This window comes from Apis cerana, linkage group LG14 (genome assembly GCF_029169275.1).
Source record: "Apis cerana isolate GH-2021 linkage group LG14, AcerK_1.0, whole genome shotgun sequence".
Taxonomy (NCBI): Eukaryota; Metazoa; Arthropoda; class Insecta; order Hymenoptera; family Apidae; genus Apis; species Apis cerana.
This window is the reverse complement of record NC_083865.1, coordinates 3,707,618-3,734,865: the sequence shown is the minus strand read 5'-3', so window position 1 is coordinate 3,734,865 and position 27,248 is coordinate 3,707,618. Positions and strand designations below refer to the sequence as shown.

The window sequence follows — 27,248 nt, the reverse complement described above, 5'->3', positions numbered from 1 at the left end:
AATATTTTATACAAACAGTTACAATTACAATAGTTCTAATGATACAACAGTTACAACAGTTCTAATGGTTATTTTCACGAGATTTTAAAGTAAGTTTTTCATAACTGCGATTTATTTCAGATCAGACGCGAATATGGCTGCTACGATGAAGTCTTCTTTTCAAATTACAGCCTTAACAAGCGTCAGTGCAATTGGATAAGATTCCTTCGTATCGTTCAGTCTTATGACGAACAAGTAAACTTAATTGGTACCAAAGTGAAAGGTAAGCTAATACATGTTAAAAAAATGGAATAAGTTATGAGAATTAAAATATTGCAGCAAATGATAGTGTACATCCGTTTCAATCCTGATAAATATTTTTCAGTTTAATTACAAATTACTAGCCTCGTAACTTTACTGTTTTAAAATGACTCTTTAAAATATTACTTAATTAATTTTTAATATTTTACATTATTATCACGAATGACAATTTTTTATCTAAAATTTCCTTTGAATAAATTTACTACATTAATTATAATTATTATAAATTTCAATGCAAAATAATAATTATATTTTATCGAATACTTAATACTAATAATCTAATTTAAAGAAATTTTTTTCTTTTATTTTTCATTAATGTAAATTAATAACATTTCTTACATTTTTTCTGTTCATGTGGTTCAGGGGATCCGATCTTTGAAGTAATAAAAGATGTTCAACCGGATACAGAATTAGTAGCTTGGTTTCTTCCTACAGCAGAACAAGATTTCGTCTTTATACCACACGACATGTGTTCGAGGTCTGCTCTCTACAGATGCACGATTGACTCCATTTTAGATGGTGAGTTGTTTAAGATTATCTTAAATAATTATTACGAAAATCGATATAAAAGCGAATAAAATTTTATAAGCGAATAAAATCTTAATATATATAATCAATATTTATTAATTATTTAGTTCACATCTTTTTTATCTTCTTTAAAAAATTTTTATTCCTGCCTTAATATTTTTTTATAAATTTAATACGTTTTACGACGTTGTCAATTATTTTAACTAAAAAGTTTAATTAAAAAAAAGTGTTAAATCTAAATAATTTTTCTATTTTTTGAAAATCCAGAAGAAAATTAATATGCATAAGTTGTATCCAAATACTACAGAGAATTAAAAGACAACCACATAAAACATCTTCGTGCTACTTAGATTATTACTTCGATTAAAGACTTTCATCTTGAAGCAAATTACATTAATTGACCTTCTATCTTGAATTTCTCGACCCAATGATATAAGTTAGAAAATTCGATCAGCAGTCAGCCTATTAAGAAACATTAATTTGCATAACACGTAAAATTGCTTCAATTTATCATTTAAAAAAAAAAAAAAACTTATTCGAAAGAGCATCGAGCCACGTTTCGCGTGTTCGAGTAAAATAAAAAAAAAAAAAAAAAGAAAAAAAAGATCGAAAGCCGTAGCGGATGGCAAAGCTGCTGCGGGACCGTGCCGATTGAAATCTTGGCCGGGTGCAATCGCGTTAATCGGCGCAATCGCGAGCCAATCGAAAAAGAAAGGAAAGAAAGTTGGCTAACAAATCTGAAATGCAAATATAAGCCGGTATTTTTGTCGGCTGGATCACAAGGTGCTCGTTCGTTCGCTCATGATTCAAATGCGCAGACCCCCGCGCTTACCGGGGGATATAAAAGACAGTACAATGCCGGCGAACCTTCAATTCCGAAGAGGAGGGCTCGCCGACCGAAGAAGAGAATCGCAGAGGATAAAATGGGGGACAGTGTGGGGGATGGTTACAGCCGCGATATTTGCTAGGAGATCTGGCCTTGAAAGAAACCGAGAAAATGGATAATATTATATCGGATAAGATATCGTGTTGGTGGTATACAATGGCGGATAAAAGAAGGTTTAACGTTGTCATTTGTGTGTGTGAATGTTAATACGTTTAATAGAATTTCTAGGATCCGTTTTAATGGGGAGACATAGATCAAATGTCAAATATAAGAAATGTTTAAAATATTATATATGATGTTTCGAAAAAAGATAATGAATTAAAATATAAGCGGAAAAAAAAAATAAATTTACTATAGTATAATAAAATAAAATAAAAGATTATGTATCTTTCTGTAATGTTAAGGATAAGATAAAGATCGATATTTTTGAAAAAACAAATTGTTAATAACAAAAATATAATTTTGTTTTTATATTTATACATATAAAGAACTTATTCAGTCAATATAAAAAATAATACAAATTATTTTTTATAATAATTAATATAGAATATTTATATGAATTTTTTAAAATAGATTTTAAATGTTGAAAAAAATACAGATTGTTTTTTTAAATTCTTCATCTCTTATAATTAGAAATAAAACTGATCGACTCGATTTTCTGAAAAATTCTTCATTTTAATATATTTTTCAGAAGTCAAATGATCAGTTCTGCATGGCTGGTGTAATAAAATTTTAAAAATAATATTTAATAACCAGATTTTGTGTTTAAGAATCCCCATTAGACTTATCCATGGCATTGCTCTCTCATCATTCGTCGTCAACTATCTCGCATCCCTATTATGAGGTGGATGAATACGAATCAACATCCGAGGAGTCCTCGTCATCGACGTTGTCCTTGACAGGAGATCATTTAGATTGCAGTATTTTAACGACAATTAAAAGAGGAGAGAGAGTTCTTTTGCCGTGTGAAGTTTGTGGGAAATCTTTCGACCGACCTTCTCTCCTGAAACGTCATATGAGAACGCACACAGGTGAGTAAAATATAATCATTTTTAAAATTTGCTATTAAAATTCTCTTTTTGCCCTATAATTTTCTTTAAAAAAAAAGGAAAGATAATGAAAATTTTGATCAGCCCTTATTTTAATACTTGAAATTTTAATCTTTAATTGTTATTAAATATTTCAAACTTAGGTTTGTCTTTATTTAACATATGATTCTAAATAATTCAATAACTTTTAATTATTTATTATAAAAGTAAATAAATATTTATATCTTATTTTAAAAAATTAATTAATTTTGCAATAGCTAGATGTTATTTTGTTTCTTAATTTTTGTAATGTATTTATAAATATAATAATATCTAATCTATCAAAATTCTCCTACACGTATCTATAGATTAGAAAGAGATTTAATTTTTTTTAAATAGGCAAAAGAAATTTTTAAGAAATTTTAAGATATTTCAAACAATTTGAACTGTTGACCATTAGTTCAAGTAATTTAACCTTACTATTAAATTGAAGGAGAGAAACCGCATGTTTGTATGGTGTGCAACAAGGGTTTCTCAACATCGAGCTCGCTGAATACGCACAAACGAATCCATAGCGGTGAAAAACCTCATCAATGTCTTGTTTGTGGTAAGAAGTTTACAGCCTCCTCCAATCTCTATTATCATCGTATGACTCATATCAAGGTAAGTTCCAAAAACCTGAAGAATTCGCTAAAATACGATAAATTAATATTGATTGTAACTCAAATCAAAATGAATTTATTGATCTAATATGATCTTGAAATTATTTTAAACTTATTTAGATACATTGATTCGATCGGGCAAATTAATTTCCTAAATTTCCCTGACATTACTGACCCATTTGAGCCATTTCGTTACCTTCTCTATAATAAATTTCTTCCAAATAGATTAAATAGATTAAAATTTAAAATACGTATATTTATCATATTTTATTCTTCTATGAGGATAATTTTCTTCTTCAAAAATAGATGATTTTCTTTTTTTAAAATTAATTATTCCTATTTACAATTAATATTTTAATTGCTGAAAAAACTTTCATATTAAACTCAATGAATTCTTATTAAATTCTATCATCTGATCATAGAAATATCAATATCTGAGAATGCAGTTAACTTAAAATTTATAGAATATAGAAAAGAAAAAGAGGAAGAAGAAAAAAAGGCAAATCGAGAATCGACGCATATCGAATCTCTCGAAGAAGTTTATCTTTATTTTATCCTCGGTTATCCCAGTCGGGTGTAAGATCTGGTAGCGATCGGGAAAATGCAGGAAACCGGTACGCGGAGCGGTAACGCGAGGCGCGAGTGGTAAAAGATCGGTCGAAGTTTTTATTTATCAGAGCGGAAACCCCCATATGAGTTTCTCTAATCCAGCGAAGTAATGATATCTCGGGAGCCATATAGGTTGCTCTTGCCATCAGCTACTGTAATTGGTCCATTACTCGCTACTGCTTGGAATGCAATCCAATTAGGGAGACGGAGAATATACCCAGAGGCAGCAGACTCTTCTGGTTCTCTCTTCGATCTTATGTTAACATCGCTTTCCAACTCTATCTCCCGTCTACCTTTTGCCCACAGTTACTTACACTATCTTCCCTGACATCTTTCTCCTTCGTCTTCCTACTGTCTCCCATTCGCGTCCCTCTTCCATTCTATTCATTCTCGTGTGCCCGCTACAACTTTTACGCTCATCACATTTACCCTTGCTCGCCACCTTTTCATCGTGTTTTCGCGAGACCATGACGCGTTCTTTTATTCCCGTTCGACGAGCCGATCGAGTCGGGATAACGAATATATCGACGATAATTTTGGTGTTCGAATTTTTTCTTTATTATATGGAATTGGACATAGGTAGAAATAGGATAATCTGATGTCGTGAATTCCTTTATTCTTTCAAAGTTAACAGTTTTTAATTTCAATTTATACAATAATGAACAGCAATTACTTTTGTATATAAATTTCTCTGCAATCATTGCCGTTTATTATATTTCTATTTATCTATTACAATCGTTATTTCATTATTTTTATATCTGTATAACATTTCGTAAATTTTTATATATTTTCTGTAAGTTGATCAAATAAAAATAACTTTAGAATTTTATTTTTTATTTAATTAGTAATTTGTACTATAGAAGAAAGTTTCTAATTTTTGTGCTAATATCATTAAAAATAAATATATTAGTTTATTTGTGAATTTTTTCTTTGAGATATTTTGTAATATCGACAGATGTACTCTTTTTTTTTTTTAAGATTTAAATATAAATATTATTACCAACGAACGCTTGCAAGTGATGAGTAAATATGAAACATTAATATGAAAAATTGAATGGTACTTTTTTTAGATTTATATTTAATAAATATAATGGACTTCAATGCATTTTATTTTGAAAGCGTATTTTTATATGATAGAAATAAATTTTTTTAAACAGATTATGTTATGCATAAAATCAACAAAGATTTCAAAAGATAAAATTTTTAAATTTATATCTGAAAAACAATGTAATTTCATTTTATTCAATATTATTAAAATTTGGACATCGAATTGTTTACTACTAATAACAACAGATTTTTAATATTAATATTAGCATTTACTTAGGCAGTAATTATTGAATATAACTTTTTAAAAATAAAATATTTATAATTATACTATATAGTATAGCCATAACAACAATTACTTTTAATATGTTAAAAATAATAATTAAAGGAAATAAAAATTTATTATAATTTTGAAATTACATCGTTTTATAAAACATTTTAAAAAATAATGATTTGTTTCAATTAAAACTCGCAGTAAAGAATGCTTTCATTCTTATGTTTCAGGAAAAACCACACAAATGTTCACAATGCTCTAAATCTTTCCCAACACCAGGAGATCTTAAGAGTCATATGTACGTGCATAATGGGCTATGGCCATTTAGGTGCCATATTTGTAGCCGTGGTTTCAGTAAACCAACTAATCTTAAAAACCATATGTTACTACACCTTGGCAGATGTTCGAACAAGAAGATTGTCAAATCCATTTCAGACTATTGACCAACCGATAATGCCTCCTCAATAATTTAGAAAATCTATTGAAAAATCTAAATTTCGAAAAAATTTACAAAAAATAGAAATTAAAATTAAATCTCTCTATTTATATTGCTATTTGAAAAACTCATGTAGAGTTTGACACGCAGTACAATTTAACAATTACACTTTAATCTTGTTATTAATTCTTCAATTGCTCATTACATTCAGGTAAAATAGTATGTATGTATTGTTATTATGCCATATGATTCATGTTCGTTAACTTTATACCTTATTTAGTTCAATTAATTGAATGTTATTTTTATAAAATTTCTTTATTGCTCCTCGAAGTTAATTAATACTGTTTACAAAGTGTTACGTTAATTATTGTAGCGAATGAATCGTTATAAGGTAAATCTATATAGGTATGTAAGAGAAATCACATGAATTTTGAGTGAAATGTTTCTTCTTATAATATAAGAGATTCGAGAAATATACATTGAGGAATAATCTTAAATGCGTCGTTTTGTGTTTCTTGTACGCATATATTATTAATTAGGAAGATTTAAATGAAAGTAGGAAAAAGTTATCCCTACATCAAATGTTTATGAATTCATGAATTTTTATCGTTTGATTTCGTTTCATATCGATTTGATGAAAAGAAATAATTATTTTTCTTACTTGTCCCGGTTATATTTGCAATTATGGTAAATGATTCTGTACATCTTTAATAAATTATGTAACGTTAAAATAAATTTTATCTTCTTGGATTTCATTATAACAGAAGAAAAATCAATATCTAAATGAATAAAATTAGTTCTTTTTTTTTTCACTTATCTTTGGTTCATATTTCATTTCTATCTTTTGTATTACAATTTTATACGAATTTTATATACATTATCAATTATTTGTATTGCAGAAGAAAGAGATATAAATAATTAAAATGAAAACTTTATGAACTCAATGTATAAAGAAAAATATAATTTTTTAAAACATAAATCATAATAATCATAATTTTTAATTTTAATTATATTTATAAAAAAATATCAAATATCATTATTTTATAAAAAAAATCATAACATTTCTAAAATAAAAAATTATATTTATATATTTAATATATTAATATATTCTTTTTAACAATATTAGAATTTATCACTTTCATTCATTTAGATTTGATTTCCAATTTGAAACATACTATTTTCTTATAATATTTAGTCAATATACAAAATAATGCGAAAATATTTTTTTCCTAAGATATCAATAAACGGAACACAATTTGGAGATTCAGGTATAACTTTTGTATATGGAATTTCTTCACAAGTGGATCATTTTCATTATTTACAATTACAGACTACAGATCCACCACTGATAAGACCAGCTTTTGTATCAGTGGGTACTTGTTTCTGAAAACAATCATCCAAAAATTGAGCCATTGATAAGTAAAGATGACCTTTAACTCCTGCTAATGAATGACTCACATCTGGATATACCTAAAAGTAAATGATAATTTATATATATAATTTATCTTAATAACATGTACATCTATTGTAATACATTTACTGAATATATCTTCGTGATAATATGTATAATATAATATATATGATACACTAAAATTGTTTAAATTACTACAATTATAAATTATATAATCGTTAACCTGTTGTCGAAAAAGAATGCCTTTTTTCGCAAGGTGACGCGCAAGTGCCATGGATTGTTGAAATTGGACGTTATCATCTGCAGTGCCATGCACTAAATAAAACATTTTATTTCGTAAATGTTCCACTTTATCGTATACATCTGATTCAGCGTATCCTTTATAATTTGATACAACATCTGGTAAACCCATATATCTTTCAGCATATGCAGAATCTGTTTCAAAATTAAATCAATTAAAATAATTTAATTTTAATAAAATTATAAAAATTCAAAATAAAATGACTACATTGTACCATGAAGTTTCCATGAAACAACAGGAGCTACACTTATACCACATTCAAAAACATTTTGCTCAGGATGCGCCAGCGCGAGAGCAGCTACGAAACCCCCATAACTCCAACCCCAAACAGCGACTCGTTGCTTATCCACGAAATGTAACGAATCTCGCAAATATCTAGAAATTTTTAATAATTTTTAAACAAATATTAAAAATGATTCTACAGTAGAATTTATTATACTCACTCAGTCACTTCAAGTTGATCGGCAACTTCCACAGAGCCAAGTCTGTAATAAACTTCGTGAAGAAATTTATAGCCTTGACCTCCACTACCTCTGCCATCAATTTGTGCAACAATCATATTTTTTCTACTAGCTAAATAAGTATTCCAATCAATTTTGAACATTTCTGTTACTAATTGTGAACCTGGTGCACCATATCTAAGAATACAAATATTTCAAAAGTTGTATTTTTTTCCAAAAATAATATTAATATTATATCTATAATAAATATTTTATAATTATTAAATATTATATTTAAAAATGCACTTACACTTGTACGATTAAGGGATATCGTGTGATTTCATCTTCTCTTAATCCTGGTGGTAAATACAATTTTACTTGTGCATTATATCCACCACTTATTTGAACAGGAAATGTTTTGACTTGAGGAAGTGCAAGTTTGGCAATTCGTTCCTAAAATAAATCTTTAATTTTATATATACTATTTTTTATACTATTTTTAATTTTTATTATTTTATGCTATAAAATGTATAATTCAAAGCATACAAAATTTTATTTTAAGTCAAACATAAAAGCTATTATAACTTACACGTAATAATGTATTATTTTGTAAAACATAGATAAGATGTGGCATTGGAAAATCAGTTTTATATAAAGTAACAGTAGGTATACCAGGTCCATAACATTCTAAAACGAAATAATCAGTACCAATCGGTGGAAAAATCGCATTGTGATATTGACAAGGTTGATCAGTAAATTCTGAAAATGAAAGAAATACATATATAAATATCATTAGAATTATGTAAAACAATAATTAATTTTTCTGTAAAAAGTATTTACTTGGTGTAGTGTATGTTTTTGATTTTTGTTTCTTTGTAACATTTTCTTTTGGTTGTCCCTCAACTTTTACATTTTCTGTTTGTGTTTCATAATGATCACGTATATAATTATTATCAGACGAAGAACTGTAATGACTAGATGAAGCTGTTCTATGTTCCTTTCGATATCCATCTGACGTTTCCGTACAAGTAACACAAAAAGCAGGATGTAGAGATGAACCCACATGTGGTAACAATGAACTCACATAATAAAGATGTCTTTGTCCTGGTTGCATAGGTGGAATACCTATAAAATATCTATGTAAAAAAACTAGATTAGATTGGAAGAAAAATATTAAATGACACATTTAATCTTATTAAGAAATTAATAAGAATTTAATAGATAATAAAATTTGTTACTCACATAGTATTATTAGGTTCATCCCATGCTACTATTTGTGCAACTTCAAATTTTCCATGAGTGAGTGGAACAACTAATCTTCGAGCAACATTCACCCAAACAATATGTTTATAATAACCAGCTGGACCATCTTTAACTGGGCTTATAGCAATGTAACTACTGCCATTTGCTGAAAAAATAGGTGATTCTGGAGGAGTATCTACCCAACCACGATCTTCAGCTACTATTCTTTGAATTTCCTATGTAAAATGGTTAAAATTATTTGATGTACATAAAAAAATAATTTAAACAATTGAAATAAAATATACCTGACAATGCCATAATGGACTCTTGCAATTGGTTACAACAGAAAGATTTTGTGCACGTGTCAACCATGTTATACAAACTTCTGTTGAAGATACCCATGAAGCCGTTGTAAAGTAATGTTCTCTGTTAATGAATATAAATAACCACAATGTTTATAGCTAATATTATGTGTACCAATATAATAATTTATTTTATATTAATACTTTTAATTAAAGCAATTTTTATGATATTCAGTAGCAATTAAATCTATAAGAATGCAACTTAATGCTATTACTACTAATAGCAGATTATATCTATGCATAAACTTAATTATTTTATCTAATAAAATAATGAATTATTTAATCTTAATTATTTTAATGATAAGAAGAAAACATATATAAAATTATTAATGATTATTTTAATGGCCTAAAATTCCCTGTTAATTATTTTTTTAATTATAAAAAGAAAGCTATATTATATTCTTAAAAATAGCAAAAAAAAAAAAGAAAATAAATAAAAAAATATCTATGATGCATATTAAAATAATTCGTAAATTAAAATCGCTAAAATCGTTTATGCTAAAATATGAAATAAAATATTTTCTACATCACATTATCGGAATTAAAATGAGATGATTTCTAAAATTTTTTAAAAATTTTTTAAAAATTTTTTAAATTATTAAATATATTAGATGCATAAAATATTTAATATTTGTAAATATTTTATGATAAATGTATAAAAAGTTCGTAAATAAGAAATATAAAAAATAATAAATAATTTTACATTTAAGAATTTTTACATATTTAATGAAATCATGATTTGTTAAAAAAAAAAATTTTAATTTCATTTCAAACTTTATCTAAAATTAAGCTGCGTGAATTTAATTTTAATGTTCTTTTAATGTTCTTTTAATTTTAAAAATATTTTCAAGTTTGGCTGAAAGAAATTGATATCAATATTAAATCGATATTTTTCAAAGTAACACAACATTTATCATTTATATTATGAATTAAATTCGCATTAAAAAAAAAAAATCATGAAATTTATTACTTATGAATATTAAACTATTTATATAAAAATTATACATATTATTAAAAATTTATTTTTAAATTTCAATATTCTTAAAAACCAGCTCATTTTAAACCAAGCTACACCTCATGTTTATCTTAAAGTATCTTGCCGAAAAATGATATGCTTTCTCTTTTGAAGTACCTTGAGAGTGTCACCATAGAAACATCTAAATGTTTCTTGTGAAAAACAAAGTGCAATCTCTATTCAAGATATTTTCAGTTTTGTTCATTCTTAATTTTTTTTTTTTTTTTTTTTGTTAAGACGAATAATTATACCTAATGAGGAAAAATTAATAAGAGAAAATTTGTTCAAGCACTTCATATTCCAAATTTTATAAATAAACTCACACATGCTCGATGATAGGTGGCGGTTTCACTACCTTCGTATGAATGTTCTTTGGATCTGCCAAGTCTGCTACATACAGTCGCACTACAGGATTTGGTGTTCCTGGCTATAAAATGAAAATCAATATTATATAATTTTAAATCCATTAATAATTATTATATAAGAAAAAAATATTTAAAATATCATTATGTAATACAAATATCATACATATATAAAATATTACTAAACATAGAAATTTTCGAAAAATTGATTAATATTTGAATTATAAATATTTTAAGAATATTTATGATATATAATATAAGATATATAATAAATATAATTATTACCTTAGGATATCGTAAGGATCGTATATCAGGATACAATGCTTTATTTCCTTCTCCAAACCAAGATATGTGCATTTCCTCAACGAGAGAATCATTGAAAGAAGCATATAACATCATGTGGCCATCTGATGACATCCAAATAGCTTCTGCACGATGCAAAATTTCCTCTAAATTTATAAAAATTTATATGTAAAAATTTCTTGTATATTTGTCAAGAATATAAATTATTTCAATTATTTTACCTTCATATAACCAATCCGGTAAACCATTTGATAAAATACCAGGTATTGCTGTATCAGTAACGCGATATCCTGTATTACTTTTAGGACTTGTTATATAATAAATATCATAATCTTGAACCATAACCAGACCATGATCTCGTGGAGTCCATTGTGCCAACAAAAGATAAGGGTGAATTTCTTTTTCAGGATGTGGAGTCAATGCTATAGTTTCTCTATAACAATAAAATAATTCTAATGTCTAATAATAAGTCTAATGATAAATCTAATAATAATAATAATAAATAATTTTATTAATAAAAATATTGTATTAAATTAAAATAATTATTTAAATTAATTATATTTCACTAACCGTGTTTTTACGTCATAAATTGTATATTGTGCTAAATACGAGTATCGGAAGAGTTTCTTCACATTATGCGCAAGGAGCAAATAATTACGATCCGGTGACAATGAAAACTTGGCAGGATTCAGTGTCCTCTGTATGCAAAATACCTCTTAATGTTCTGTTTTGCTAAAAAGCCTAAGTGTAAATATATAAATATTCTCTAATAAATACAATTTTCTATACCGTTACATAAAAAATTTATATATACATACCTATATTTAAAAAGTATATATTTTTCTTTATATATTATATTATTTATATTAATATTAAAAATATTTAAATAATAAACTTGAACTTACAAAAGTTTCATTAGACATTAGACTGTAGGAAGTGATGTTTTTGGAAGAAACGTGCAATAACGAAATTCCACCCCACACATCTCGATAGCAAATATGCTGCCTGCTTACCCATGATCCATTGAAGAAAAGGGGTGTTAATTCTCCAGAAAGTACCTGTAGAATAGGTATTTATTTTATTAAAATAATTTTTAAATATTTATTTAGTTTATATTTAATTATTGCTATAATAATAATAATTACAAAAGTATTAATTATTTAAGAAAAATTGATAAATTTAATAACAATGATAGAAATTAAGAAATATTAAGAAATAAAAAAAATTATCAAATCATAAAAAATGATATCTGAAAATTAAGAGTAAAGAAAATAGAATATTAATAAAGATTTCTGAAATTCTAATTTCAAGCAATTAAAATATTATATTCATAAATAAAGAAATAAAATAAATAAAATTATAAATAATTATGAACATTATGAATAATTAAGTGAAAGTTTCAATATAAACATGAAAAAACATTTAATTAAATTATAAATAAAAAATATGATTTTTGATTTTTGAAAGAAATATTTTTATGATTCGCAACAGAAATATAAGCAAAAAAATGAAATAAAATAGTCTATTTATTTAGTTATTATTGGAGAAAATGAGTATAATTATAGGTCAAGAGATCTTAATATTTTTCTTAGTCACAAAAGTCTAGGATCAAATTGATCGCGGCAAATGAAAAGTGAACAAATGAAAGAAATACTCATAAAAGCGAGGAGTATATATTTCAACAGAATATAAGATATTATAAAAAGAATTGAAAAGTTTATATGACCTTGGATTAGCTGAGTAGATATAAATAATAAAATTTGTATTTAATATTAAAATCTTGAATATGGTAATTTCAATTGTTCTCGTTTTTTTTCTTGCTTATAATTCTGATAATCTTCAATCTTTTAATATAATGATTCTTTTTTAAATTATGTAATGTTTATAAAATTAATATAAATTAAAATATGTATAAAATGTAAATTAAAATATATATAAATAAATAAATATTATATAAAATTTGATATTTGCATTATAAGTACTTGTTAAGAAATTATGAATTAGTCATCTTTGAATTTTAATTTGTATTAATTGGTAAAAATATTAAATAAATAAAATATTTGATACTTAATATAATATATTTATTTTTCAACACACATAAAATAATAATAATGAAGAACTTGTCATGAATATAAAATACATTTATTATAGAATTATATAGATAGATACACTAAAAAAAACATAAGTTAAATTATTAATATCATGAAGCAAAAATTCATTTATCTGAATTTCATATATTGAAATAAGATTCATCAATTAGTGCTTGATTAAATGAATTTTACTTGATTAATTTTTTTTCACTTAAAAAATTAAATTAAAAATTATAGACATATAAATTATAACTAAATGAATTTTAGTTATTTGTTGTATTGTCCGAATGATCAAATGGAGAATTTAATAGAATATAATAAATATAATAATGTAATAGATATTATAATAAAAATAAATTGCATTGTTTACCTCAGAAAGTCTTATTCTAGCACCTCGTACTCTGGGACCCTCATCTGGTGGTGTTAATAACGCAACTGATGTCACAATTAAAGTTAGAACAGCAACGATCACAAGCAGAGCTATCAATATCCCACGCCAATTCCTTTGATTTGGATTCGCTGACATTAGCTCCTATCACAAAGGTACTTACTAACGCCAAAGTCAAATAATTATATTTATATAGATATGTAAATTTTATAATTTATTTTATATTTTATTCTTTATCTTTTTATTTTATTTTTTTTATGTTTTTTTTAATTCTTCCCTTTATTTAGTTTATTTTCTATTTGATTAACTTTTTTTTAATACAAATAAATAATAATTGCAAAAAAAATTAGAAATTTATAACAGAAATATTATTATGTATTTGATTATATATATTTTATGTATTTGATAATCATATTTTATAAATTATTATTAAAATATTTTTTATTATCAAAATATAATTTAATAAACTTAATATTCAATAACAAAGAAATTTTAAAAATTATTTATAATATATATTTTAAATATATAATAATATATTTTATAATATATAAGTAATTTTAAATGTCTTAAAATTTTAAAATTTTTAAGAACAAATTTTTTTATAATATGTTAGTTTATTCTAGAATATTTTTTTTAGAAAATCGAATTATTGATCGTTTTATATTTTATAATAGATACATTATATATATTTCTTAAATACAAATAATATTTTGAAATAAAAAATAAAAAATTTCTAATATATATAATATATAATAATATATGAAATATAGTCCCTATATTTATTATAACAAATTATAACAATATTATATTTGTATATAAGAACATTTTATATACAGATATCTTATATATCTTATATCTATGAAAAATTATTTTATATGTTATTTTACAAAAAAAATAAAATCTAGAATTATAAAAGTATTAAATAATCATTACAATATTGTTAAATATGATAAAACAAATTTTAAATATAGCTGTTGAAAAAAGTTAATAACTATTGAATAAAATTTATTGATTAATATAATTAATTTTAGATTATGTGTATCAGTAGGTCAATGTTAATCTTCTTTATAACTTTATTATTATAAATTAATTTATATAAAAAGATAGGATAAAATAATATAAAATGAATATTGTTAAATTATTAAATTAACAAAAAAGATGAAATAAAATCTAATAAAGCATATTAAATTCATTTATATCAATATTTTTTTAAAACAAATGAATAAGAAATCGTTTTTATTATTTGTCTCCTTTATAATAAATCATATTAATGTTATACTACTTACTTTACTATCGCTTTTCATCAATATATACTACTTCACTGTCATATTTTCCATAAATATTTTTTTAATGAAATTATAATATTTTTAAATATAAATATTATATTAGAAATATTTCAAACAATTTCAATATTAAATATTTAATTGTAACAAGAATCGGTTTTTTTTCTAAAACATAAAAATAAATAATATAATATAAAATAAAATAATAATAATATAAAAATAAATAATATTAAATAATATTAAATAAAATTAAATATATTAAATATATTAAATATTTAAAAAAATTTTAATTTTAAAATATTGAAATAAATCTTCTTTTTTTAATTTTTCAATTTTTCAATTGAATTGAATATTAATTAATAAAAATTGTTACATGTTATATAATAAATAATAAATAAATATTTCATTATATTATCAAATACATTTATTACAATTTATTAAATTAAATTAAATATTATAAGTTCATATAGTAAATTATGGAATTATTTTTTTGAATTTATTTTTTTATACGAAAAAATATAATAATTGAAATAATAATAATAATAATTTTAATTTTAATATTTCATACTTTTTTATTATATTCGAAATATAAATAATATTTTTTTAATGTTTTTATAACTCTTTATTTGATAAAATAAATAATAAAATAAAATATAAAAAATATTTTTTTCTTATAATGAACAAAATTGATTGAATTGTAATTTTATGCAAAAACATTTCAAAATTACGATCAATAAATTCTTGCTCTAATTTTCATTATGCAGTTATTAAAATATAATTTTTTTTTATAAGAAGCACAGAATTTATTCTTAATTTAAAGGTTTTGAGATAATAATAATAAGAAAAAAAATTTACATTATAAAGAATTATATATATATATATATATATATATATATATATATATATATATACACACACACATATATAAAAAACTTCATATATATTTAAGTACATTAAAAAACTATCATTCAAGACTAATATTTATTTGTCATATCGTACATTTTATATCATAATTACTTATATTAATTTATATATTACATGTTTCATTTTGGCAATTGAATTTACACAAGCAAATTAACACCAAAAAGATATTCCATTTTTCTTAAAACAAAGAAAATGAAATTGAAAATATAACAGCAAATGCAAAAAATCGATTACTAATTACCTCGTCGTCGTAGATATTATCGTGATCTGCCATCGGTGAAAGAAAATGATGTCTTGATCCTTCTGTTGAATTAGAAAGACAAACAACAGAAGATCGTGCTAAAGTTTATCCCGTCCAAAACTACGACAAACGTTGTAGTCTCTTGTGCAACGTGATACATATGCACGCACTGACATATACGTAAAAAAAAGAGAAACACAAAGCAAAAAATGAGAAAAAACGAAGAATGAAGATAAATACAATATCTATGTAATAATAATGTAACACACTGCAATTCCTTGAGTTCCACCTTGCACTGTACAAAATTTTTGGTACTGATAGGTATGGAGATTGTCCTCGTTGATGCTGGAAGAACGAAGCCTGCGCGATATTGATGTTGCGCGCTTCTATCCTTTTTTTTAGTTCTCTATTTTAAATTAATTTCGATATGAATAAAATCAAACTTTTGGCATTAATAATTATCGATTTTCATGAAAATATTACATTTAAGCACATTCAATTAAAAGATTTCGCCATAAAAAATTCATTATTCAAATGTTAAATATATTTCAATATGTTTATTTAAAAATGAAATTCTATCAAATATCTGAACTGAATAATATTTTATGATAATTAATATAATATTATAATTATAATAATATGATAATTAATTAATATATTAATTTTAATTTTAATTATTACTAAATATAATTATGATCCGATCTGAATAATTCTAATAAATTCTTTTTTCATTTATATTTTTAACAATCAAAATTTAGAATTTTCATTTAAAAATTGATTAGATAAGATTAGATTATTAATTATGATATTAAATACATAATATGTTTATTTTTAAATTTATGTAATATATATTTATTTTTATATTTATATATAAGCATATTAATAATAATAAGTATTCATAATAAACATAAATATAAAAACATATTTTTATTTCAAGTTTCACAATTTTAATAAAAATTAAGTAATTAAAAATTATATAATTTATAAATAGCACAATATCTCACAATAGTTTAAAATTACTATAATTGTATTTACTATAAATAAAAAATTATTAAAATTATTTTGTATACAAATTTATTTTATTGATTTCATTGATTATATATAATATTTTATATACATACAATATACTTTATATATTAATCTTATAAGAGAATTATTTTGAGTAATTTCATGATAATTACATCATTATTTATTATAATAAATAATAACTTATTATAATATACAAATATGTTTATAAAGTAATATTAAAATTTTTATTATTATAAATAATTTTTATTTATTAATTAATTATTTATTGTATAATTTATTTATTAAATACATTTAACAATAATAATTTGTTAAATATTTTTAAAAATTAAAATATAAAAATTTGCAATAATATATATGTAATTACCATTTTTAATATTTTGCTACAATTTTATGTTTACAATATTATATTGTGTACTAGTTATATAAATTCTTACGAATATTAATATTAAATTTTATTTCATGAAAAATACATTATACATAACAATTATATAATTTAATTAAATATATGCATAATTTAAAAAATATTAATTGAAAAGTATAATATATGTATAATATATACATAATAATAAAACAAATTACTAATTATTTTTAAAGTGAATAAAATGAAATTTCGTATAGATTTTTACGAAAATCAAATATAATTAAAATCTCTTTATACAAAACAATATAAAAAACAAAATTAAGTACAATTAAGTACATTACTACTAACCTCTACACACGTAAAATAATCTTTAGTTCTTTCTTCATAAAAAGAGTATCTCTTTGAGTACGTCAAGTGGATATATCTATATAAGTTTAAAGATAAGTCACAGAGCTTTTATATATGATCCAGTATATTCATGGATACAGATCAATATCGTTTGCGTTTGCGTATAAGTTGAAGAAAATATTATGAAAAAGCGCGTATTATTTAAACTAAAATCATTTGAATTTATTATATTTTTTAATTCTATCAAATAATAATTGAAAATTATGTACATTGTACAAATATATCATACATTATATAAAATTATAATTAAGACTTAAAGAATGTTTAATTTAAAGTAATAAATTTAAATTAATAATAAGATCCATATTTAATTGCATTATTATATATTTATTTCCATATACAAGGCATTTTTTATAAATTAATAATAAAATATTTATTTTCATTGTTTTATTTTAATATAATCATTAATAGTATCTCAATTTTTCCTTTCTTTAGTCATTATAATCCATATAATTAATAATTGAATAAAATTATAAATATAAGTACTCAATTATAGTTTTTATAAAATAAATAGATATACAAATAATAGTTTATGATAATATTTTTAATCTAATATAAATCTATAAAATTTATTAAATAATGTGCAATATATGTGTGCAATATAAATCTTTATTTTCCACTATTTTATTTTGTGATCAGTATACTACATAAAAAAAAAATTAAAATACTAATAGTGAATAATTTAAATTGTACATTATATGTGCATTACACAAATTAAAATTTAAAGTTATTTTTATAAATTAAAAATGATAAAAAGAAAATAAAAATTGAAAATTTTTAATTAAAAAAATTTCTAGATATATAATATTGTTTTATATTTTTTATATATTTAATTGTTATATATTTGTATCTTTTTACAATTTTAATATCTATAAATATTCTATAAATTCTATAAATATTCTTTATTAAATCTTTAAAATTTATCTAACCTAATATATATAATTTATATATATAATTCATTTAAATTTACAATATATATTATAAATATTATTATTATATTATCCGCAGAAAATTAAATAATATTCTTTACTAAATCTTTAAAATTTATCTAACCTAATATATATAATTTATATATATAATTCATTTAAATTTAAAATATATATTATAAATATTTTTATTATATTATCCGCAGAAAATTAAAACTATAAATTTAAATATCCCGCTCTTTAATTCTAATAGAAAATAGTTCATGTATTGTTCACATGTAGTGCTAGTGTTTTTTAAGTAATTTTTCATAAAGCGACATCTGTTTTTAAATAGTTTATTTCCGTGCTATAACAAAACGAATGTCAACGTATTGTAATTTATAAAATACAGTGATTTATGGAATAATTTTATTCATTGTGCGAAGTTATTTTTTTTGATTCCACTTCCTTCATTTATTAAAAAACAGATAACCAAAAAACATTTTATGCTACTAAATATGGATGAAAGTTTAATCAAGGAAATACACTATTTAACGCGTAAGTTTATAATTTTGTGCAATTATTTTAGTGTTAAATGTATTTTAACATATTTAAGATATTATAATTAGATATACATAAAAATTAAAAAAAAAGAATAAAATCATACTTTATTCTTATTCTAAATATTACTTCAATAATTATATTATTTTTGTATAAATAAATATTAGAATAAAATATTGAAAAATGAAAATAATAAAAAAATAATATTTTAAGGTTATTTTTAGTGATAATAAATTACATTGTATATTTATAATTTTTTATTTTTTATATCAATTAATATTTTTACTCCATATATAATTTATTTTTCATTTTTATAATATTTTTTATAATATTTATAAAATTTTGTAAGATTAATCCCAATATATTTTCCTATTAATGCTTTTTATTTTAACTGCATTCATTAAGTAATTGTATTTAATTCTTTTTTATTTTTAATTATAAAGCAAATAGATTATGATAGAAAAATTAAAAATTTTATATAGAGAATACCTTATAAAATAATATCTTACCAATTTGGATTGTAGTAGTACACATATATGTGTTTTATATTTGTAAATAATAATTTATAATCTATAATTACTATATTATATAAATTTAATATAAATGATATAATTTAATATTATTTTTATATTTATATCAATTATTTTTATATTTATTTTAGGTTTAATAGAAAATCATAAGAAAAAATCATCAGATAAATTATATGTAGAAGAACCTATTACAAATCAGAATTTAAGTTTTACAAAATCTGAGAAATATTTAAATTTATTTCATAAGTCTCAACAATTACCTAAAACATCTAATAATTCATGCAATGCATTAAAAAGTACTAATGTATATATTAATCCAAATTTTAAACCTCAAAGTTCTTCAATTTATATTAATCCAAAATTACATATAAAATCCTTGGTACATGTTAATCCAAAAATGATGAAGAGTATTATTAATTCTAATGAAAATGTGCAAAATAATATTGTAAATATAACAAGTACAAATTCCATACAAAAATCAGTTCATGTTAATCCAAAATTAATGAAAAAATTGTCTTCCTCTGTACAATCTAAACCAACGGAACATAAACAAATAATGATACAAAATATTACTCATCCTGTTTGTTCAAGACTAAAACTTGTTAAAAGTACAAATTCTCCAAAGCTTAATCATAATCAAAAAAAAATAAATAATTCTAATATTGTAGTTTTATCTCAAAGAAAACTTATTCGTATAAAGCGAGGATCAAGAAAATCTTTTAGTACTCCACAAATTGAACTTTGTAAAATTAAAAAATCTTCAAATTCAATAATAAAAAATATTAAACCTATGTCTCAAAAAATTATAAAAACAAAAATAATAAATAGTTTACAACAGTCAATTAAAAAAGATAGTAATTTCATAAAATTACCAGTTATGAAACCTAAAATAAACAAATACAGAATAGATCGAACTGTACCAAAAAGAACAAGTACCAGAGAACACGCAACTCTTAGTCCAAAAAAAATCATGTATGTATTTGTAATATTTTTAAAATTTTAAATAGGTTTATGATTATATATTAAAAATTAATTTAAATATTTTTTTAGCAATAATAAAATGGAACTAATCACAATTGGAGGAATTGTTTATAAATCTTCTAAAAATCACTTAGTACGCAACAGTTATGGAGTAAAAAGTAAGTTATAATATAAAACATATCAAATATGAATAATAATATTTTTCATTTCATATTTTTTGTTTTATAATTATTGAAAATATGAAAATGTTTTTAGTAAAATTAATATTGTGTTTTATAGAAATATAATTATATATAAAAAATATAAAAAAATATATAAATATATCTTATTTTAATATAAATCATATCTTATTTTTTTATGTGATATATTTTATTTTTATGATATTTAATTATCATTTATGTAAAATAAATATTTATATTTATATAAAATAAATATTTAGGAACTATAGAATGATAGTTCTAATATTAATTCTAATTTCAAAAAAACAATCAATAAATTTCAAAATTTCAAAATTTATTACAGCCACTAATGGAAAAAAATTATGTAAAGTAAGATCTATAAAAGAAACATCAGAAGAATATAAAAGAAATTCAAGTACAAAAATAATAAATACAACGAATGGAATTAAGTTATCTAATTCATCACAAAAAATAAATTATAGGAATACTATTAGGTATGTAATTATTAATTATATATTTTTATCATTCTTATATTATTTTTAATTTTTATTTTATTAATTATTTAAAATATTATATCATCTTTTACATTATTAAAATATATAAATATATTCTTAATTTATTGAATTTTTATTACTATATTATTACATAATTTAATATTATTAAAAATCTTATAAATTTAAATATTAATATTAATAATATTCTTTTATTTGCAGCAATAAAGTCAAACAAAAAAGTATACAAATATTACGTAACAAAATGCAAAAAAATAATCAACCATGTTTAATATTTCAAAAATTTGGATACTGTTCAAATCATGAGAAAGGAATTTGTGTAAAACGTCATGATAAAAAGCAAATTTTTCTTTGTAAAAAGTAAAATTTTATTTTTTTATGCATATATATGTAAATGAAAGAATATTTGTTTAATTGAGAAAATTTATTTCAGATTTCTTCAAGGAAATTGTTTATTGGATAAATGTCCACTGTCTCATGATGTAGGTCCAGAAAAGATGCCAACTTGCAAGTATTTCTTAGAAGGTTGCTGTACACGGGATGCGTGTCCCTATCGTCACATCAAAGTTTCTTCCAGTACTCCAATTTGTATAGATTTCTTACAAGGATATTGTGTCAAAGGTAGCGAGGTAAGTGCAATATTTTTTATTTTTTATTTAAAAAAAATTTCTACTATTATTTAAATAATAACTAATATATGAATTTAAATATTTATATTTAATATTCTTTTAATATTCTATTATAATTCATTTTTGTTATTTATGTTTATTAAATTTCTTTTAATAAGAATACATTATAGTGAATTGTGTATATTTTTTCAAAATATATACAAATAATTACGTTGATTAATTTAAAAATTAAACATTAATATATATTTAAGATATTATAATATAATATTATAATATAGAAAATAGAATATTAAAAGAATATTATATATATATATATGTATATATATATATATATATATATAGGAGGAATTTCTTTGAAAGGTTGATTTTAAAGACTAAAACAAATATAAAAATTACAAAAATATTAGTTGGAGTTTATTTATTAATTCATAAACAATTTAAATTTTCATTATATAAAACAAATGGTAATGGAAAATTATTGCTTCTATTTTTTTAAATTACTTATAATTAATAAATAAATATTCAACTGACATTTTTATATATCAATTATATATCAATTATGTTTATTTTGATCTCTAGAATTGATTTTGAAAAGTTCTCTAATATATTAACAAATTAAATTTTAATTAACATTTTTCTTTCGACAATAATTAAATTATAATATAATTTGTTAAAAGAAAAAACATATTTGATATTATATAACATATATTTAATACTAGAAAATTTGTTTTATTTTATGAGTGAATGTTTTTATTTTTGAATATTTTTATTTATTAATTTCATTTTATAATATATTAATGATATATATATATAAAAAAAAAAAGACAATATATTAAGAAACCTGGTAGTATCTTCTTTTACAGTGTAAGCAACGTCATGAAAATTTATGTCCTGAGTTCGAAAAAACAAAAAAATGCAGTAAAGGTAAGCATTGTCCTTATCCACATAAATCACAATCTTCTAAGAAACAAAACCAGTTAAAAAGAAAGTACAATATACATAATAATCAGGCAACAGCACCTATTATAAAAGATACTTCATCCTCTAATAATGAAAACCGACTTAGATATTATGAACAAGCAGATTCATTAAATAAATCTCTTGATAAGAAAAGAGAAAGTATTATGAAAAAAATTAAACTTATGAAAAACATAAAGCTTATATCTCATTCTAATACATTAGTTGAAATATCTGATAACACAAATTCAGAAACAATAATAGAAGATGAATCAGAAGATGAATCAGAAACAGTTTCTGATTCAAAAATACTGAAACGTCCTCCAATTGGTGTTCTGCCTGCTTATATACCTATTGATTAATATAAATAAATTACTTATAAAATTCTTTCGATATTTTTTAAAGTCTGCCTTAGAATCTATTTATTTCAAATGACATATCATATTTGTGTAATTTGATAAAAAAATTTACGTTTTAGCTAGTAATAAAGTTTATACTTATAGCTATTAAAAAAGTTACATTTGTATTATGTTATGTTCAAATATATACAAAAAATAAGATTTATATTTTGTAATGTGTACACAAATGAAAAATATATATTTGACAAAATAAGAGTATTTTATCTATACATAAATAATTATTATTATTTTATATACAGTTTTGTTTTCTTTATTTGATTAAAATAATGGAATCATTAAAAAAAAAATAATCAAATTATTATGAAATAAATTATTATGAACATAAAGGAGAAATTATTCTAACAAATACATTTTACATACATCTACACATATACATATGTATTATTATATGTATATATGCACAACATATATATGTTATTAAAAATAATATAATAATAAGAATTGAAATTAAATAATATCATTTAAAATAATTTATACAAACTATTCAAACATAAATATTTAAACTTTATATTATTACAATTTTTATATCTTTTTATAATAAAAAACAAATTTAATAGCAGTTTTAACTGTATACAAGAATCCAGTTAGTAGGATGATTGTATGCCAACAATATTGGACAATGTAATAATAATGAAAGTGTGTTTTCATTAACTGTATTTGATATTATGAACCATTGTTCAAGCCAATTTCTCATACTCTCTAAAGACATATTTGCAGGATTTACACCCCTAAATGAAAGTGCCTAAAATATTTTATAATTTGAATATGTGTAATAAATATAATGTAAAGTAATATGTAAAGAAATCATTAAATAAATAATTTGAAAAAAAAGAAAAGCATTAATAAATTGTTATTTTATGCACACCCAGCGTATTGCATCGTTTGACATTGTTGTAGTTCCACCTTCTTTTTGTAGAGCTTCATCCATTCGTTTTATTAATATACTCCGTTCTTTTAATTTCCTTCTTTTAAAAAGTTTCCAAGAAGATATATTATGAATACCAAGTAATTCTTTCTAAAATATAAGTTAAAATTATTTTTAATGCATTTAAAAAAAATAAACAAAATTTATTATTATATAAATGAATATATTTTTTTTTCAAAATTTATTCATTTTAAATTAATTTAATAATGTAATTGAATAGCATATATAATTAATTTAAATTATATTAACATACTATATGTTTCCTTTTAAGGCTATTTAATGAAAATGGCTCATTTGCAAATAATTCAGAACAGGCAATAATATCTTTCACATTAGGATGTGTACCACTGCCAAGACATGCAATAATACCACTCCATTTTAATTTCAATTTGTGATCTTTAATATTATGAAGCTCTGCTTGCATGCATCTAAATAATGGTCTGTTATGTTTTAATCTTTTTTTATGATCCAATAGCATAAATTCAAGTTTTTGTTGTAATGTCCAATAATGAGAAGTTAAAAGATATCTTGGAAAGTAATATGCTAAAGGAAAGATAATGTAATTTGTAAAAGGAAGTGCAGATATTAATAAAAGAGGAAATAACTTTACAATATCTTTATGCACTGTATATGATAATTGTAACTCATCAGCAGTTAAAGTATCAATATTTTTTGTCTTTATTTGGATAAATTTTTTTGTGTCTTGAATAAAATCTTTGGTACCGATACTAAATATACGATATACATGCATTGTCTTTGGAAATCTTTTTTCCAATACTTTATCATAATTTTTAATATAATTTATATATTTATTAAACCAATATTCTTTGATATTAGATATTCTATGTTTTTCTGACTTTTTTTCTTGTTGTATTTGATATCGTATATAAGTATACGTAAAAGGTAAAATCCTTTGATTTTGAAAAATGAATTTTTGATGATGCATTAATCTATACATTATTATGATTTTATTTATGTCACTTATAATTATATTACATTTTATTTCATTTCACTTTAAATTAATATTACTGTAATATTAAAATTTTCTTATAAAAAGAAATATATATTTTTACTAATTATTGATATTATGTAATATTCTTTAATTTATATATCGCAATAATATCTATGTTGTTCTTTTATAATGTAAAAATGGCAAACAAAATTTTTTAATCTTATAAGATTATTATTTGTAAAATTGTTACAATATGTTATGCATATTAAATTATGTAATTATATAGAATAATTTTTTCATGTATTCAATATTTATTATATTTATTTGATATAATATATATGAATTCACAATTTATTAAAAAAAACTAAATCTAACCACAAATAAAAAATTCGATTTAAATTTATAATAATTTTTAGAGTTACTAATATATCTTTATATTTTTTATTTCTTTTTATTCTGATATTGAAAATTTTATAATTCTAATTATTTTTTTGAAACTTATATTTATTTAGTCAACTTTTCACATTTCCAATTGCATCGTATAGGCTTATCACACGATGTATATAATAAATTCATAAAAATCAATGCTTGAATTTCTTTAACTTAAATTTAATTTTTATTTTTAAAAAAAAATTTCGAACGAATGAATAAATAAAATAAAATATAAAAAAATATTAATTATTATAATATATAAAATATTAATTGTATTTATATATACTATGATGTATTTATAATTTTAAGTTTAAAATTTGATATAAGAGTAAGTTTGTACTTTTATATCAATATATTTTAAAAAAAAATTTAATAGTATTTAATTTTAATTTCAAAATAATAAATAAATAAATATTAATGAAACAATTCTTAATTTGATTTGTTTTTTTATTTTGTTATTTATAAATTATAGTAACATAGATATCTTTATGAGTTATTTTATATTTATTACAAAAAAATTAATAATTAATATGCAATTATAGGGATAAATTATATAAAATAAAAAATATTAGTAAATTTCTTTTTAAATGAAAATTTATAACAATAAAGAAACTAGTAATTTTAATTTATTCTTTTTTTAAACAGTGAACATTTTTTAAATAACATTTAGCAATATATATGCATAATTGTTATTGAAATCTTAATATTTTAATAATTAACAAAATTGAAGGCACATGTAGTAATATTTATAGAAATATAATCCATATTATACAGAAAAATTATAAATTTCATTTAGAGTGTAAAATATTAGTTTATAAAATGTAAATTATAATATAAAATATTTATTATATAATTATATAATTATATATTTTTATGCATAAATTCAAATTTAATTTTTCAAATTTAAATTAACAAAATTGAAGGCACATGTAGTAATATTTATAGGAATATAATCTATATTATACAGAAAAATTATAAATTTCATTTAGAGTGTAAAATATTAGTTTATAAAATGTAAATTATATTATAAAATATTTATTATATAATTATATAATTATAAAATAGAAGATTATTTTTTTTAATAATAAAAATTTTAAATAAATATTCTATTTTTATGCATAAATTCAAATTTAAATTTTCAAAATTTTATATAACTTGCATTGTACATAAATTTCTTAGAAAAAAAAAATCTAATTTTATATATTCAGACAACTATATCAATAAAATTTTTTATATATATAGAAAAAGCATTTTATAATAAAAAAATTTACTGAAATCTTAATATGCAAAGGAAGTTATAAAAAAATTACCTTACATTATTTTAAAAATTGTTTAGTTT

The 27,248-nt window shown here is 21.2% G+C and overlaps 4 protein-coding genes across 9 annotated transcripts; 2 read left to right on the top strand and 2 right to left on the bottom strand.

The window, feature by feature from the left end:
* The first annotated feature begins 685 nt into the window (after positions 1–685).
* On the top strand, positions 686–6,264 carry LOC108004466 (zinc finger protein 726-like). 2 transcript variants are annotated; one of them, XM_062085146.1, is made up of 4 exons: positions 686–819; positions 2,471–2,745; positions 3,236–3,405; positions 5,562–6,264. In XM_062085146.1, exons 2-4 carry the CDS (start codon positions 2,505–2,507, stop codon positions 5,772–5,774), a joined length of 624 nt encoding a protein of 207 aa, XP_061941130.1. In that variant the 5' UTR covers positions 686–819; positions 2,471–2,504; the 3' UTR covers positions 5,775–6,264. The 2 variants fall into 2 exon arrangements, with proteins under 2 accessions (XP_061941130.1, XP_016922897.2); XM_017067408.3 differs by lacking the exon at positions 686–819 and having other exon boundaries at positions 2,301–2,745.
* LOC108004464 (dipeptidyl aminopeptidase-like protein 6) lies at positions 4,610–17,955 on the bottom strand. 4 transcript variants are annotated; one of them, XM_028664063.2, is made up of 16 exons: positions 17,868–17,955; positions 13,664–13,825; positions 12,109–12,261; positions 11,774–11,901; positions 11,425–11,636; positions 11,186–11,349; positions 10,862–10,965; positions 9,467–9,587; positions 9,162–9,397; positions 8,760–9,055; positions 8,509–8,678; positions 8,230–8,372; positions 7,923–8,117; positions 7,694–7,854; positions 7,402–7,613; positions 4,610–7,237 (listed from the first exon to the last, which is right to left on the bottom strand). In XM_028664063.2, the coding sequence occupies exons 2-16, from the start codon at positions 13,817–13,819 to the stop codon at positions 7,082–7,084; spliced, it is 2,607 nt and encodes an 868-aa protein (XP_028519864.1). In that variant the 5' UTR covers positions 13,820–13,825; positions 17,868–17,955; the 3' UTR covers positions 4,610–7,081. The 4 variants fall into 4 exon arrangements, with proteins under 4 accessions (XP_028519864.1, XP_028519862.1, XP_016922891.1 ...); XM_028664061.2 differs by lacking the exon at positions 17,868–17,955 and adding an exon at positions 16,130–16,542; XM_017067402.3 differs by lacking the exon at positions 17,868–17,955 and adding an exon at positions 16,130–16,542 and having other exon boundaries at positions 13,664–13,822.
* Positions 17,956–19,173: 1,218 nt separating this feature from the next.
* LOC108004467 (zinc finger CCCH domain-containing protein 3) lies at positions 19,174–23,793 on the top strand. 2 transcript variants are annotated; one of them, XM_062085144.1, is made up of 7 exons: positions 19,174–19,390; positions 20,055–20,895; positions 20,974–21,062; positions 21,427–21,577; positions 21,797–21,955; positions 22,029–22,224; positions 23,088–23,793. In XM_062085144.1, the coding sequence occupies exons 1-7, from the start codon at positions 19,339–19,341 to the stop codon at positions 23,541–23,543; spliced, it is 1,944 nt and encodes a 647-aa protein (XP_061941128.1). In that variant the 5' UTR covers positions 19,174–19,338; the 3' UTR covers positions 23,544–23,793. The 2 variants fall into 2 exon arrangements, with proteins under 2 accessions (XP_061941128.1, XP_061941127.1); XM_062085143.1 differs by having other exon boundaries at positions 23,073–23,793.
* A 290-nt stretch (positions 23,794–24,083) lies between these two features.
* Positions 24,084–27,174, bottom strand: LOC108004468 (LETM1 domain-containing protein 1). The gene is made up of 3 exons (XM_017067411.3): positions 24,779–27,174; positions 24,466–24,615; positions 24,084–24,342 (listed from the first exon to the last, which is right to left on the bottom strand). Exons 1-3 carry the CDS (start codon positions 25,481–25,483, stop codon positions 24,163–24,165), a joined length of 1,035 nt encoding a protein of 344 aa, XP_016922900.3. The 5' UTR covers positions 25,484–27,174; the 3' UTR covers positions 24,084–24,162.
* Positions 27,175–27,248: the final 74 nt, after the last annotated feature.